This window comes from Neopsephotus bourkii, unplaced genomic scaffold, assembly GCF_033783945.1.
Source record: "Neopsephotus bourkii isolate Nb327-2 ecotype Australia unplaced genomic scaffold, CSIRO-AGI_Nbou_v1 NB_450, whole genome shotgun sequence".
Taxonomy (NCBI): Eukaryota; Metazoa; Chordata; class Aves; order Psittaciformes; family Psittacidae; genus Neopsephotus; species Neopsephotus bourkii.
Genome location: NW_026900952.1, coordinates 859802 through 876558, shown reverse-complemented (window position 1 = coordinate 876558; position 16757 = coordinate 859802). Strand labels below are relative to the sequence as shown.

General features: G+C 41.7%; 1 protein-coding gene across 1 annotated transcript in view; it reads right to left on the bottom strand.

Annotated features, from left to right (window-relative positions):
- Positions 1–13486, bottom strand: part of DPP10 (dipeptidyl peptidase like 10) — a 555091-nt gene extending 541605 nt beyond the window's left edge. The window contains exon 1 of the mRNA XM_061349587.1: positions 13179–13486. Within this exon, the coding sequence (XP_061205571.1) occupies positions 13179–13238 (60 nt within the window). The 5' untranslated portion in view covers positions 13239–13486. The remainder of the gene's footprint in view (positions 1–13178) is intronic.
- Positions 13487–16757: the final 3271 nt, after the last annotated feature.

The following is a 16757-nucleotide window of genomic DNA, read 5'->3' as shown; positions in this document are numbered from 1 at the left end:
CAGTAATTTAGCTACTACATCAACCATTTAGATGATATATTTACTCAGCTACTTCATCTGGAACATGTTTCCTTTTATGTCTATTAATCTACATTGCACTTTCTGTAGTAGAATTGTAGCTATTCAATAATTTAGACTTCGACATTATGAGACTTTGCCAAACATTCACAGTATTATTCTGGAGAACTCTTACACTATCACATACTACTTGATATATTCTATACCTGTAGGTATCCACCATTTTAATTTTAAAAGTTAAAATATAAAAGCTAATTGTGTAAGTGTGCATGATCACACAGCTCATCATTAGAAGCCATATTTTATTAAATTGAAGCCAAAATTTGTGGTAAACTGTAATGTTAGTCATTTCATTCCTTTACTTTATATCTACAAACTATTAAAGACTGATCTCTGAGGTTTCAGATACATACTGTTTTCTCCACAGTAACAATATAGAAGAATAATGAGCACTGCGTTGCTCTTGAAATAATAGAATCATAGAATAGTTAGGGCTGGAAAGGACCTTAAGATCATCAAGTTCCAACCCCCCTGCCATGGGCAGGGACACCTCGCTCTAAACCATATCACTCAAGGCCTCATCCAACCTGGCCTTGAACACTGCCAGGGATGGAGCATTCACAACTTCCCTGGGCAACCTATTCCAGTGCCTCACCACCCTCACAGGAAAGAATTTCCTCCTTATATCCAATCTAAACTTCCCCTGTTTAAGTTTTAACCCATTACCCCTTGTCCTATCACTACAGTCCATAATGAAGAGTCCCTCCCCAGCATCCCTATAGGCCCCCTTCAGTTACTGAAAGGCTGCTATGAGGTCTCCAAGCAGCCTTCTCTTCTCCAGGCTGAACAGTCCCAACTTTCTCAGCCTATCTTCATATGGGAGGTGCTTCAGTCCCCTGACCATTCTCATGGCCCTCCTCTGGACTTGTTCCAACAGATCCATGTCCTTTTTATGTTGAGGACACCAGAACTGCACACAATACTCCAAGTGAGGTCTCACAAGAGCAGAATAAAGGGGCAGGATCACCTCCTTCGACCTGCTGGTCACACTCCTTTTGATGCAGCCCAGGATACGGTTGAGCTTCTGGGCTGCAAATAATAATTGATCTGAGCATCTTAAGGCAGCTTAAGAATTGTTAGTGTTTTTAAAAATACTCTACCATAAAAAACAAAATTCTTTCCAAAACCACTACATCAGTTGCAGGTACCTTTCCAAGATCTCGGAATGCATTTTGTCTGCAGTGTGGGCAGCACACATCAGATTAGAGTATTCAGTACTTTTCTGATCACAGTTTAAAAATTAAACATAAAAATCTTGAGTCTCAAATGCAGGTTTTGTTTCATTCAAATTCATTCTATTTCCATGGCATGTAACCCATATCAGTTTTATTTTGTAGGGCTTTGTACAGAATGTACTCAGAGGGTGACACATGCAGAAAAAAACCCTGTCTGTAAAACTTTCTCAAGCTGAAAAATAAGTTTGCTAAGATCATGCAAAGATGATTTTTTTTTCTTCATCAAAATTTGGTGCTAAATGATTCCAATCTGGAGCTATAAAAACATGTTTCAGGAGGAAAGAAGATAGATTTGTTGAAACTTAAAAGCCTTTTCAACTATTCCATGTAAAAATGCAAATATGCTCTATAAAAGCTGTTTTAATTACAGAAATCTTCTTAGGTATGGTGACCCAAATTCTCTATTGGCCCAGCTCTCATGCAGAATCATGAGAGTTACTTCAGCGAGCAATTTTATGCATAACACTCATTCTGAACACCGCCTGAGACTATAAATATACTTACTTTATGCAGCTCTAATCCAGTAGAAAAATTACAGAGCTGTGCAGGGAACAGAAGGCCAGGTTGAAACTGTTGACGCAGGTCGAGAGGAGGGCCACAAAGCTGGAGCACCTCCCATATGAAGATAGGCTGAGAAAGTTGGGGCTGTTCAGCCTGGAGAAGAGAAGGCTGCGTGGAGTCCCATAGCAGCCTTTTAATATCTGAAGGGGGCCTATAAGGATGCTGACAGGATGCTCTTCATTAGGAACTGTAGTGATAGGACAAGGGGCAATGGGTTCAAACTTAAACAGAGGAAGTTCAGGTTATATATAAGGAAGAAGTTCTTTACTGTGAGGGTGGTGAGGCACTGGAACAGGTTGCCCAAAGAAGTGAGCTCCATCCCTAGCAGTGTTCAGTGCCAGACTGGACTGAGCCTTGGGTGACATGGTTTAGCGTGAGGTGTCCCTGCCCATGGCAGGGGGGTGGAACTAGATGATCTTAAGGTCCTTTCCAACACAAAGCATTTTATGACTCTATGATTCTAAATGGCATCAGATGTTTGATGGGTTTCTCTAGTGACCTCATGTGACCTCATTTGAGATGCAACTAGTGTCACCAGAGACTTCTAAATACCTGAAGGGGAAGAAGCAACCAGAAAGTTTGGGAAATGTTTAGAGTGAAACAAATGCCATTTTAAAAAAATAAATAGATAAACAACCACAAACCAGAAAATCACTAATCTTTCCTTAATTGTTTTGTGGATTTGTTTTTTATGAGCTTTTGTTTGCCCTCTGAAAATATTTGAATAATCAAGTTTCAGAGACATTAATGTTCTCAGCAAACATATTACAGGTGTTGAATTATAAAACTGTGATTTTTTCAAACTCCAGACTAAATCGATACCAAAAAAAAAATACGTACTCACGTATGAGATTTTACTTAAGGCACTGTGGGGAATTCAAAGCTCAAAAATTATCACACGGAGAGAGTCATGGGTGGCATATATATTTGGTCTTTAAATAGACAAATCTTTGGTTGTATTGGCTTCCAGAATTCAGATCTTATGTGAAAAATTAGTGGAAAATACTTCTCCTGTGCAAACAACATACAAATATTCACAAAGTCACCACCCCCTTCTCTGTAGCACAAAGGAAAAGAAAGCAAGAGTCCTTAGCTCCCTTCACCGCAGTGCTAAGGTTACTGTAAACTTCGGGGGAGCTGGGTCAGCATGGTAAATCAGCAGAGTTTCCTCCCACCTCCAAAAGAGAAGTAGTTGGAAATACTCAACATAAATCAGCAGATGCAGGATCTCTCCCCAGGTGAACATCATTGCCCCCAGAGATAACAGACCTTGTGACCCCCACCCTGAACTCCAGCTTTCCAGTTTTTAGCTCCATTCATTAGATAATAAATGATATACAAAAAAAAAAAAAAAAAAGTCATGTAAGTAATTACTGATATGTGTATAAGTAAAGCAATAAAACCTTTAGTCAATCATTCCAGCCCTCCTACGATACTTTTACAGATTTGGATTAGCAGGAGAGGGGGAGAAAGGACCCTTACAAGCAGCAGAAACTAATACATCCCAGAAGGGGCCAATGCAAAAGCACAGCAGTTTCCTTCCAGCCTCAAGGAGGAGCAAGGTTAGGACAGAAACTGAGTGAACAGACTATCATGCTGCTCAGTGCCACACACACTGGATTTGCTTGGACAGGAAAAAATGTGAGTGATGGGAAACCTCAAAAGCATTGTAGGATTGATTCCTTTCAGCACTCAGGAGCTGCAATGGTAATCTCGGAACATGTCCAGTCTTATTTATACCAACAGTTTAAAGCGAAAAATAAGAAGTCTCCCTCCTTCCCTAGATTTACCCCCAAAAAGCTGAACTAAGCCCAAAGATTTCTCTGCTGTTCAGAGGACCAGCCTCAGTTCAGGTTTTAGGACACCAGGTTGTGTGTGCTCATGAACAACCCACCGAGTCAAATGTGGAGGGAACCGCGTGTGCCGATGCTCCCACAGTGCATGCAGAGATGGGGACACAGCAAAGCCAAACCCACGGCAGCCAGAAAGCAATGCCATCAACCACCCAAGCCCAAGGAGATGGAGGGGCTGGGCAAGGGGATGGATGTGCCATCAGGGAGGGGGAAAACAGAGACAGATTTTGCCTCTCAGTTATCACGCACGAGGAATTATAAAAGCTATTTTTTAACATGATGCTCATGTCTGCAGGTCATCTCTGCAGCAAATATGTTTGAGGCATTAATCCCACAGGCAAACTGATGCAGCTTTCAAGCTGAGTAAGTGTTTAATCCTGTAAGGGAAAGATTGCTTAATTGGGAAGTGAGAAATTCTCCTGCCTAAGCAACTGATTGAAAAGTTTATTTCTATATGTAAACCTGCTATTCTTCTATAACATCCAGGGAAAACTAAGCCAAAAAAGAGACACTTGCCTTTATATTGTTGAAACCACAACTTTAAATTCATAAAAAAGTCTAACAAACCAGTATGACTTAAATAAGGTTTCTTTGTGCCTCAGTTGTTGCGCTGAATAGTGATTTAGTATCAGGGACACCAAGTTGCCAGATCACTGAAAATTTCCCACAACTGCAAGTACTGAGGAAATGGGGTCCCCAGAGGTGCACACAGCCCTTACCACTGACATCTAATGGTTTTTGAGATCAGCTTTCCTTAAGGTTAATGGAATTTGGTGTATTGAATCACGTGGCACTGGAGATCTGAGAGCAAAACTCCGGTACCTTCCCCACTTACACAGGAGCACGAATGGGGCATTTGGTGTGACTGCTGGGCACAGGCATCTGCCTGCACTTTCTCCTTCCCCCATGAAAACCCTTCAGCAGGTCTCATCCACACAGAAAATGTTTGCATCTCACTTAGCCACAGGGTGAGACAAATCTTTATATACCACACCTACAGATGAAAACATGGGCTCTCTGAAGAACAGCCACAGGACACATCGACAGCCAGGGACCTCCCCTTGGGCAAAGCACAATTAGTACAGAGAATTAGGATCACGGACAGGAGTCAGACACAGCACTTGCCCAAGAGTCAGCAGCAGGAGGAGGAATAGGATTACCACCTTAAAGAACAGGCCCACCTTTGAAGATAATGTTCATGTTTTTAAGGATACAAACATTAAAGCAAATGTTATATTAAGTGCCATTATGTCATAACTTTCTCAAGCTGCGGGAAAATAGAAACCTAAACGTTGTCCTTTAATATAATACAACGTTATCCTTTAATATAATACCATTAATTTTTCTGTGCTTAGCAACCCACTAAGCACCTCTGATGTTCACTACTGTAAATCACAGGAGCTTGCACACTTTTGATACACAAATAGCTTTAATTGTGATTTCTCCGTAACTGCGTTAACGTAAAAATTCTTAGAAATCTGTAAGTATCAGTGGATTGCTATACTCAACATCTCTTACTTAGGAAGGTAGCTCAAATTTTACAGAAATTAACAGGCTTATTATTATTATCAGAATATTCACCCTCACAAGTAACATCAATTAAAATATTACAGAGTAAGTTTAAAACAACTTACAATTTTGAAAAGACTAAGGATTTAACACCTATGTACTGTCATTGACTCCCACGGAGCTAAACTATCATTGCACAGGAAGGTAAATTTGGGCAAAGATTACTGAAATATTATATTTGTATGCTTCTGAAACATTTTTTTAAAAAGGGGAAAAATTGTAAAATTATTGTCTTGACTTTTTCAACAAACTCATGGGTTTGGCTTTTTTTTTTTTTGTTACTGTTTCTATGTTACTACACAAATCAAGGGACCTAATCATAACTAATCCCATGCTTATATCTTTCTAAGTTTCTTCCCCCTATTGCCTAACCCTTCTAAAGATATGTATATAACATATACACACACACATAAAGCAAATAAAACTGGGTGTAGAATGCCTATTTAATATGGACAAAACATTGGTTTCTTCCTCAGCATGATGTTTTTGGACACTATGCTACCTTGCTTCTAGGGAGTCATGCTGAGATAATACAGCAAACCCCACCTCTGACACTGCTCAATAAAAGTAGGATATCTGTGTCTCCTGGTTTCTTTTTAAGGTTCTGACTTTCTGTTACAATTTTAGTGTGACTGGCCAGATCCAGCAATGTAATCTAATCTAACAGCAAATATCCCTAGTAGCAGGGCTTTTAGCTGAAGCTAGAATTCAATACTCCATTCCAATCTTTCTTGAGTTGACAGCTGCCTTTTAACAGCCAGTCACACTTGAGATCCCACCTTCTTGCAACTCGTGTGTCTCTGCCTTCTGCCAAGCTGCCGCCACAGCCTTGAGGGTGTCCTTCCGCTATCACCTGTTTCCTTCTCAACTTTCTGTAAAACTTCCATAGAGCTCACCCTCCACATGCTTTTCCCTCAGTAAGGTCACACACAAACTCAAACTCAACAGCTGCCTCTGGTGTTGTGGAATCAGAAAGAAACTGGTTCAGTTCCAGTCTCTCCAAACTAAAATTTCACATTGTTTTTCTGATATATCATCAGGAAAGGGGTCAGCAGCTTAAAACCAGCGTCATCAACATTAAGCTTTAAACATCCTTGGACTTGATCCCCCTTACCTTGAGGCCCCTGGATGGCACCAGCATCCTTCCCTCTTTCCAGCACTCCTAATGTGGGGATGAGCCTCATTAAATGCTCACATCACCTGCCCACCATTGACCTTGTTAGGTGGTGCTTCCCCTGCCATCAACACTGAGAATGTAGCACTTTAAAGCACAATTCCTTTAAACTATTTTACTGTTTATATTTACTATGAAATGAATCACACCCTCATCTGCAGCAGTTGTGTTAACTTCACAGCTCAGGATTGTGAAGTCTTTAATTAGTCTGATTCTAGGTATTGCTTTCCCTTAAGTACCTTGGGTTGGCGTATATTGCTGCGAATTGCTCTTAACTCCATTCACAGTGTGATGAACCTGCATGTCTAATTCTCTTTCTTTGAAACTAAGTCACTGAGGCATTCTGACACTATTAGGTTCCTCACTTTTAAGAATCATAGAAGTTAATTTTGCCTAAAATGATTCTTTGCTTCTGCCACATACTGCAGGTAACATTGGTGTTGTCAACACATGAGAAGTCAAACACCAACCCAAAAACCTGATAAATGATTAACAGAGCACAATCACTAACCTGATGTTACATGATTTAACATTTCTAATTCAAGTTGAGGACCTCAGATAAAAATCTGAAAATATTAAAAACATGAAAGGTCCTAAATAAATTCCAAAACCATGTTCAGGTGATAGACAGCATGGAGGTCTTACCATGATAAGTGTAAGAACAAAATACTGACCAAAATAAGCACAACAGTACCTTTATACATTTAGTAAAATAGCTTTGTATTGAAGACTGAGAAAGATTAAATTCCTCATGATGTGCTATCCTTTCAAGAAAGTGATGTCTAACATTCACAGACCCATCTCTTAAGTGCCTTCAAAGAGAATCAAACTTAATGCCCTATTTCTTAAAGTAATGATTTGCAGTAGGAAAATTTTTATATGATTACAATCTAGGAAAGTACTAACCTATTATGAAATATAATTTATCATTATGTTCATGTATATTAGTGTATGTTAGTTTTAAAGTGACAGCCTTTTGAATTACTAACATTGTCATTAAAATAGAAGCTATAAATTGTATATGTATTATATGTATTGGTGTGCACAGCTATATATATTATATATATGAAATCTATGCCACAGAATCAGGCTATATATACTTAAACATACCCAACTTTTACATGTTGTGATAATTGCTTTTAAGTTCTATGAAAATTAAGGGAATTAAGAATGGAAAGTTTTGAAAGCATATTAACGACACGTACAGGCAAAAAAAAGCCAACAAACATAACCCAGCAGTGAGTTCACAGCAGGCAATGGAAATGAATTCCCCTTCAAGGAATGCCTCGACTGCTTCCAACCCTGCTGAGCACTGCTGGGAAATTGCTGCTGAGATACAGCTCTGTCACATCTATGCTGACACTGGGGTGCTCCTTACAGCATAAACTTGGTGTTAGACACCTTCTCTTTCCTCTTCCCTCTCATTTTTATTTTTTTTAATAGTACTACGGGAGATTTTTGCCTAGTTCTAATTTTGTTCCAATGGTACCAATTGAAAGTCACTGAAACAAACTACTCGTGATGCTACCTCTGGCACAGAGCAATTGTTTCTTCATAGACTGGAAGGGGAAAATAGAAGTATTTAAAATGTTTGGGGTTTTTTTTCCTCATTCCTGTGTCTTTTTAGTTGTAACTGTGCATCTTCTCATGATAGAGGAAAGGTTATTTTTAAAAGGAAAAGGCACTGGTTATTCTCTGGTTGTACAGATGTTGGCAAGCAGACAGAAAAAATACAGAACAGTAATAAGTGGAAATGAGAAGATTTACAAGTTGTGATTAGTTCCTCAAATTTCCATCTAGAGCTCTCCAGATTGTTTTCCCTGTACATACACCTGTGTCATCATGGACGTCTTCTTGGTTTGCAAAACATAGGTCCCTACACACTTTCAGACAGAGTATCAATAACAGGATAAAGGGCATTGTACATCTGCTCAGCACTTACAAGAATAAAAATATTTACGTTGTTCTAACCGTGTGTTTTGAAACGGCCACATCCAGAGGTGTGACAGCAATCTGCCCTCCCCATTGCCAGTCTGCTTCTAGCCTCCACTGCCACATCCACACTGCACTTCCCCAGAGCTGTGGCTCCTCACCTGTCAATATTAACAAGTTTCTACATGGCACAGAAGTACTCTAATCACAGAATCCGACCATAGAAACATAGAATGCTTTGGTTTGGAAGCAACCTTAAAGATCGTCTAGGTCCAATGCCCCTGCCATAGGCAGGGCCATTTCCACTAAACCAAGTTGCCCAAAGCCCATCCAACCTGGCCTTGAACACTTCCAGGGATGGAACAGCCACAGCTTGTCTGGGCAACCTGTGCCAGTGCCTCACCACCCTCACAGTAAAGAATTTCTTCCTAGTATCAAATCTAAGTCTAACCTCTTTCAGTTTTAAGCTATTCCTCCTTGTCCTATCACTACTTGCCCTTGTAGAAAGTCCTCTCCAGATTTCCTGTTGACCCCCTTTAGGTCTGCTATGAGGTCTCCCCGGAGCCTTTTCTTCTCCAGGCTGAACAAACCCAACTCCCTCAGCCTGTCTCTACAAGAGGGGGGCTCCAGCCCTCTAAGCATCTTGGTGGTCCTGCTCTGGATTAACTCCAACAGTTCCATCCTTAGCTGGGGGCCTCAGGGCTGGATGCAGTACTGCAGGTGGGGTCTCACGAGAGTGGAGTAGAGGGGGAGAATCACCGCTTTTGATGCAGGCCAGGGTCATCTAATCATCTAATGCCTTAAACAAAATACTACACAAACCCACTAGTTTTAAATGCATCACTTTTTCTTGAGAGTTCTGCATTATTATGATGGTGTAAACTGTCTTCCTACCGATGTCACAACCGCATAATATTTGTGCCCTTCGTTACATATTATCCAGGATAATTCATAATTGAACACTCACTGAGATTATCTGTTAATGACTTGCTTTTGATGTAATGGATTTCAGAAATGCTGTTCTCATTTTAAGGGATTTCCTAAACAACTGGTAGATTTGGCCGATTCTCATACCTGCACAAAGCTCGCTCTATGCACACTCTGTGGGCATTTAAAGATCTTTGTACCTGAAGTTTCAACCTAAAAAGTATTACTGAGCAGTCTTCATGAACAGGAACAGCTACACAGTATGTCTCTACCTGTAGGAGGAGGTACATGTGTAGCAGTTTCCAGTAGCAGGCAGGTACTTCCTGCTAAGGTACAGGCTCGGTGTAAAAATCTTAGTTGCTGTAAACACATATATAAGCCCACAGGGAACACAACAAACCCCATTTATATATCTGCTCCTCAACCTAATTGCAAATAGAAAGTATTAGCAAACCACTGTTCATTAGTGAGTGTTAAAACACAACTATAATAAACCTGAAGTGTAAAAATTCCTGGTACTATCCCCAGACACAGATGAAACTTGCTGCAGAATTTTTGGTAAGGACATATCTGCTCTTGCCTTTTATAGTTTATAGTCTAAAAGCTAATGAATAAATACAAGTGAAAGGAAGGCAGCGAAGAAGGAAGAGTAAAAAGGTATAACACACATATTATATTACACAGTAATTATGTGCTTCTGAGACACCAATTAGTAACTCTTTCCATGATGCAGCTCACAGTCAGATCAATATTAGGTTGGTAACAGCAAAGAGTCATGATCCAGTAGAGAATGTTTTATTATTAAAGACTGTAATGAATATCGAAAGCCACAGAAATATTAGCTTAACTCCTCTTTAAGTGCAGACTAGCACTGACGGTGTTAAGAGCACAACATAAGGATTTCTCTTCTGTGGTCCCCGTACCTTCAGTACAAATGTTTGGTTTGAAAGAATTTATAATGGCAGACCCTAACCAGCCCAGAGAATAATTCTTTTCTATTTCTGAGGTTTGATTTTTTATTTTTATTTCCCTTTTAACAGGGCAAACAATGTTTCACCAGACTTTGTCCTCTGTCAGGGAAAAAAATAACAAAACATTTAAAAACTCATTTGGCCATCAGTGCAACATGAAAGTGCACAACAAGAGAGTGATTCCTCTAAAAGAGGTAATTGAGTTGCCATGTTGACAAGATGAGCCAAGAGTGTGAAGAATAAAACCAGATTCATTGCCCTGGAGGAGCTCCTGGAGTCAAGGCTGTAATGATACAGAAATAAGGCAGGGGTTTAGCATTCCCAGCTAGACCCTAAAAGTTTTTGTTACAGATCTCAGAGTGAAAGATCATTATTCATACTAGTGGCACCAAGGTGGTAAGATCTGCAACTGTTTCAGAAAAGCTGTAAAAAGGCTTACAGGTAAAAGGCAGCTGTATTAGGAGATTTTGCATGTTATCCAAGGAGTTTGGTATCTTTGAGCTTTTTTTCCTTGCCTTACATTAGATTTCCTCTGTCAACTTCTTTCTCCATAACCAAAACTACTTGGATGCAGTACACTCAGTCCTCAGTGCTCATGGATGCAGAGTTGTGCACTTCCCTCAAGAAAGAAGGATATGAGAAAAGGAAGGAATGTCCTCAAGTCTGGGCACCAGCCCTCCTGCCATCCCAGGCTGGTTCAGAGCAGGAATTGTCACAAAGTTTGTGTGATTCAATTTACCAGTGGCTTGTTCTACTTTTTGTTATGTGGATTTGACAGTTTATGCTACATTCCAGAGCAGTGAGTAGCTGATCCAATAAACATTGAGAAGTAACATTACATTGATTATAATACACAGGAGCTGAGATATCATAGGCTCATGTGCTGGAGAGAAACAAAAAGAGAGAAAAGCTGTTTTATAGATCTCATTCCAGTAGGTATGAAGTTTTCCTGTAACTTTTCTTCTTAAATCTTCATAATTGCTAGAACTAACAGTGTTTCTTCTCAAGTTACGATTAATATGTAATTTATATTTGTCTGGTCACTAATGATGTATTTTTTAAGTAATTTCCAACACAAAGCCCTCATTACCATAGGGCACTTACTGCTTGCCTATGGTCACAAATCTTTCTCATGGCGCATCCATTTGCCTAGCATGGAAGTACTTGAAACTATTTATAAAGCACATTTTACACCTGACACATTGAATTATAAGAGCAGGAAAATGAGTTTTCTAATGGCAGTAGTATTCCTATGTTGGTTGTAAAATGGACTTGTGTCGAGAAGGCTCTGATTCATGTTTTCTCTTTTTGAAGACTATTGACTTGTCTGGGTCTTTTTTTTTTTTTTCCCCTTAATGGCATATTGATATTGGTTGTTGTTGTTTTGGCTTAGAAATCCAGTCAAACGAGTTTAATAAATGTTGCTGTCAGTGAAAAATTAGCATTGGCTGTTCCAGTGTAAGATAGAAATACTTCCCAAAGCAAATACCACACTGCTTTCGGTTCTCTGGTATTTCCAGAGATAGACCTAGAGAGGATGAAATTATTTTAAGCAATTTAATATTATATATGCTCACTCTTTGAAATGGGCCAGGACAATTGTAATTCATCACTTCCCATGACCTTGCCCATTTGAACATGAACTAAGCTGCCATTTATGGTGTGATGATTACAGTTACCCTTTACGCAACAGGTCATCAGAGCCACAGGTCAATTCCCACCTTTCCCCAGCCTTAGAGACATTCTGCATTACTGATTATACACTGCAAAGTGTAACGCAGCCTATATAAACCCAACAGTGCCATTAGAAGATTTATACCTCTAATCCCCTCCTGTCTCAGCTCTAAGTCACAATTTTCATCCCCAGCACTAACTAGATAAAGCCCAGCAGACAATTTGCTAACACCACATGCAGGTCAGCTGCTCCTTCTGAGAATGAGAAGACAAACTCCAAAGCCTCCAACTCTGCCTGCAAATGCAGCAAACCCCTAGCAGCTCTCCTTGCCCCACACTAACCTCATACCGGGTGATCCTGAGTCAGCGACAGCAAAGTGAACTTTTCAGGCTCTCACATCATTCAGTGAAACCAAATAGCTAGTGTAAAATTTCTTGATGCTATTTTTTCAAAACTAAGAATCAATAATCAAATACTGTCTCTGATTGCACTGTTATTTCATTTCAGAAAAAAAAAAAAAAAAAAGAACCAAAACACTTATTTCTGCAGAGATACTCCCTACTGAATATAAATCTGTTTAGGGATTTCACTCTATCACTGTACAAAGCATTAACTGGGCTAGAAAGTAGTTTTAGATCAATGCAAGGCAGGATCGCGTCAGAAGCTGGGGAGGAAGGCAGGCAAGGAGAGAGCCCACTGTTGCCCTGGGGTGTTCCCCCACCATCATCCTCATTGACCAGCCACAGTACCTACACCCATTTCTCACTCGTGAGGACAGAACTACCAGGAAACACTCTGCCTTCTTCCTGGATCGTTCCCACCAGGCGACGGCAAAATCAAGGCTAGCAAGTAGACTTTATGTTAAATTCGTCAGCCACAGCCTTTAAACATACCCTTACTACAGAGTAATAATGAGGGAGACAACAATAGCTCCATGCCTAGCAGCCACCTCCTTCACCGCAAACTTTCGGAAGGGGCCGGCGAAGCGGTGGCACAGCCGAGAGCCCCGGAGCCCCGGCACACACGGGGAAACCAGCGGGCGAAGTGGCTACCAGCAGCCGCCGCCCGCCCCGTGCACTGCCCAGCGCTTTCCCCCCGCTCAGCACTGCTCCTTTCGCTACCCCGGTGGGTGAGAGGGCGCAGGGGCTGCCGGCGAGCCCCGGATCCGCTGTCTCCCACCCCGCTCTCGGGCGCCGGCCCTACCTTGACTGCTCGGGAGGACTGGCACTGGACGTGGTGGGACACTGTTGCCGTTTGGTTCATGTTGCCGCCGCGGCGAGCTCCGGCGGCACTGCGGGCACAGGGCCCCCGCGGTCCGGGCGCCTTCGAGCTGGCTGAGGGGGTCCGGCTGCGGCTCCGGCTGCTCCGCACCCAGGGGAGCCGAGACAGCTCCGCCCGCCCGCTCCGCCCGGCACCGCCCCGCGCCGCCCGCCGGGATCGGAGCTGAGCGGGGGCCGGGTCGCACTCAAAGCGCAGCGCTCTCGCCCCAGAGCTGGGCAGCAGAGCCTGAGGGGATCAGTCTCTGAGAAGGCTAAACTCCGTAATGCTCTTAGCTGAAATTAACAGGATTGCAGCAGAAAGTTTATGCTGGATGCTTCTTTCTTCTTGTTCCCCGGCATTTTTTGCCTCCTTTCTTCCCCTATTCCCGTCTGCCGCCCATTCCTTAGGTTCTAAAACGACTGCAGCCCTCTGCCGTATCGAAATACAGGCATTGTTCTGTAACACAGGTAAGAGACGCAAGCAGGAGCCTTGTATCCATTGCCAGTGTACAGGGGATATCTGAAATCTCTGGGGTTTAACTACTGCAAGAGCTCCACGTTACGCCATAGATCAAAAGAAATGCATTTCTGATTGAGACTTTCACACAAATAACTTTGTGGATTTGCTTGAGGTAGTCTGAAAAACTATCCCCCTGAGACTCATGAGCAGGACTTGCCAGAAACGTGCAAAATGCTCTTTCCACAGGTTCAGCCTAGAACTGATATCAAAGCCAGATTATTTGGGGGTGGAAGCTGATAAACTCTCTGAGCAGATTGTGACACCTCAGGCTGATAATGAGCAAGCAATATTTTGTACATACATAACATTCCTAAATTATCTCTTACTGTAGAGAAACCTCTCAGCAAAACAAGACACAGGGTGCCAGAAAGCAAGGTATTCCTGGGGCATCTTTGGGGGTGTGTGGAACTACAGCCGAAGCAAGTAAAGGCCAGTTCAGGAGGAAGCAAAGAATAAAAAGGACAAACTAGAGCCAGAAGCCATGGCACATACATCCCACAGAAATTGCTGATTTGGGGGCTCTCACTGTGTGAGACTCCAGCTTCAGGCATCTGAAGCACCTGTTCTTTCGAGAGAGGTTGTTGAACACTATTTGATGCTGTATCAAAGCTTACACTCCCCGCATAGGAAGCTATGCCTCAAAAATATAATGGTTTTTAAAAATTCAGGCCCAAGGTTGAGCTCATTCTGTAGTTCTAGCTCTTGGTTTTCCTCCCTACCCTCTTATTTTATTTTATTTTTAATAGTTTGAAGAAACTGCACAAAATGTGTGTCTAAAAGGTAGGGATGCAAGAAAACAGTTTTGCTAAAAACTTCAAGCTGTGCTGAGAGCAGCGTGAAGAAGTGACAGGCAGGCACTCAGCTCCTCCAAGGACCTGCCCAGAAGCTCCTGCATTCAGGCCTGAAGGTACAAGCTGAAGGCCCATCTCACTCTGCAGCACAGGGACAGGCAAAGGGAGAAGACTGAGAGTTTGCTGTGCTCACAGCTCAGCACTTATTCCAGGAGGACTACAGGGACCTTGAGCTGTGCCTGTAAATCTCGTCGTGACCTCAGATGTCTCCCTGAGGTCTTTTATGTTGGGTTCATTTTCAGAAGATTTGAATTTACTGGAAGCAAATCTGCTTCAAATCACCTCAAATCTGATATCTTCAAGGTCAAAATTCATTTTGCCCTTCCCAGCTAAGACTCAGAGGCAGGTACTACTGCAAACAGCTGGCAAAAGATATTGAGCTGGTGAGGAAAAGACTGGTCTTCTGCTTGGTCTGCAGAAAGCTGCCAAGAAAGCCCTGTATGGGAAAAGGCCCTAGGTACAAACACTCCCTTCAGAGAAGGGGAAGGACTCAGCGCTTATTCCACTGGAAAATGTCCTTTCTGGTGGAAGCCAAACACGGAGGAAAGGCACAGCAGGAGGGTCTCTCCCAGCCCAGACATGGTACCTCGGGGCACCACAAGTGCAGCATCCAGCCTGGCCTCTAGCCAGGGCTTGCTCATATTAGCCTCCACCTTACCGGGTTTATTGGATTTTGAGCAATAAAAAACACATTTAGCAAGCATATCAGGGGTTCAGCAGTACTCTTTTACCCCTCTCCCTTGTATGCAGGCAGGAGTGAAACTTAATGGATACAGATGAGAAAAAAACTCACAGAAAATTGAGACTCACGATCTGACTTGAAGGTTCTCTGGTTGGCATTGAGGAGGATGGAACAAGTAAATGACTCTTTGGGAAAAGGCCTAACAGTCTCATTTTCACCATACTCATCATGTCTTGCGCTCAAATGTTTATTCTGAAAAGAAAATGATGGCTTTGAGTTATTGGCAGCAGGAACTCAAGCAAGCAGAGGCAACCTGCAAGATTCAAAGACAATCTTCTTTTTCATCTTGAAATATATTTGTGTTTAACAATCTCAGGTAGGAACTGCATTAAGGCAAAAGAATGAACTTGGAATATTTTTAATTGGACTAAGTATCTGTGGATTTTTATAAGCTCCTATGAGGACTTTGCATAGTTTTGATGCTTGATTTTACGCTTCACAGTAGCTGACCTTCCATGCAAGTTCCAAAAATGGATTTAAGCTAACACAAGAATCTCTTTCTTATAATAACAAAGAAGCAGCAGCTTTGGTTACAAAGCTTTCAAAGACAGAAGATCGATAATTTGCTGTCATTGTTTTTAAATGAACTTCTACAAATTTTAATGTGTCTATTCCTAGAAAGTAAAATTTTTGCTGATTAACCTCTCATTCTCACAAGGTGGAATCTAATTAGAGTGTGAACCTGACAAGGGTGATCAGGAATTGTAATGACTGTGTAAGTGCATTGTTTGTCATTATAAAATATCTCAGAAACAAGTTATATCAATAGAGTGGGATTCCACAACATGCCAACTAAAATCCTCCAGAGCAGAACTCTGTTACTTACTTCTCTGGTAATGTCATTCACTGCCATCCCTCTGGTTCCTCGATGCAACCATTAATCCTGTGTCATGTATAACCTTCTGTGGGAACTGGCTGCTTAGCAAAATGCAGCTCACCCTGGATGTTGACTGCTAATGTGAGTATTCACATTAGACCTGCAAGGAGGTTTTCAAAATTTTCAGTGCCTTTAGAGTGCAATTAAATAACTGAGTGATTATCAAAATATGCTGGAGAATATTAAAGCTGTGAGCAGATGCCTCTGTTACACATTTCAATAGAGCAGGTTGTACCTGCTGGTGTTGGAGCAGCCCCTCAGCGCACTGAATGAGCCTCCTTCCTGAAATATTTAAAATTAGTAAGAAATCAACATGATCAGCCAGGAAAACCAATTAAGAGGAAAAATTAAGTGAAAAGAAAATCACTGTTTCTGGTAGAAAAACTCTGCCTGCCCCACTGTCCAAATGCAGTGAGTTGCTGTAAGCAGCAGAACTGCTGCTGGAGGCAGCTTTTTCCAAAGGTTCCTGATCACTATTCAGGTCCTGCAGTAACCTGCTGTTAGTAACACCCAATATAGTTCCCCAGCCACAC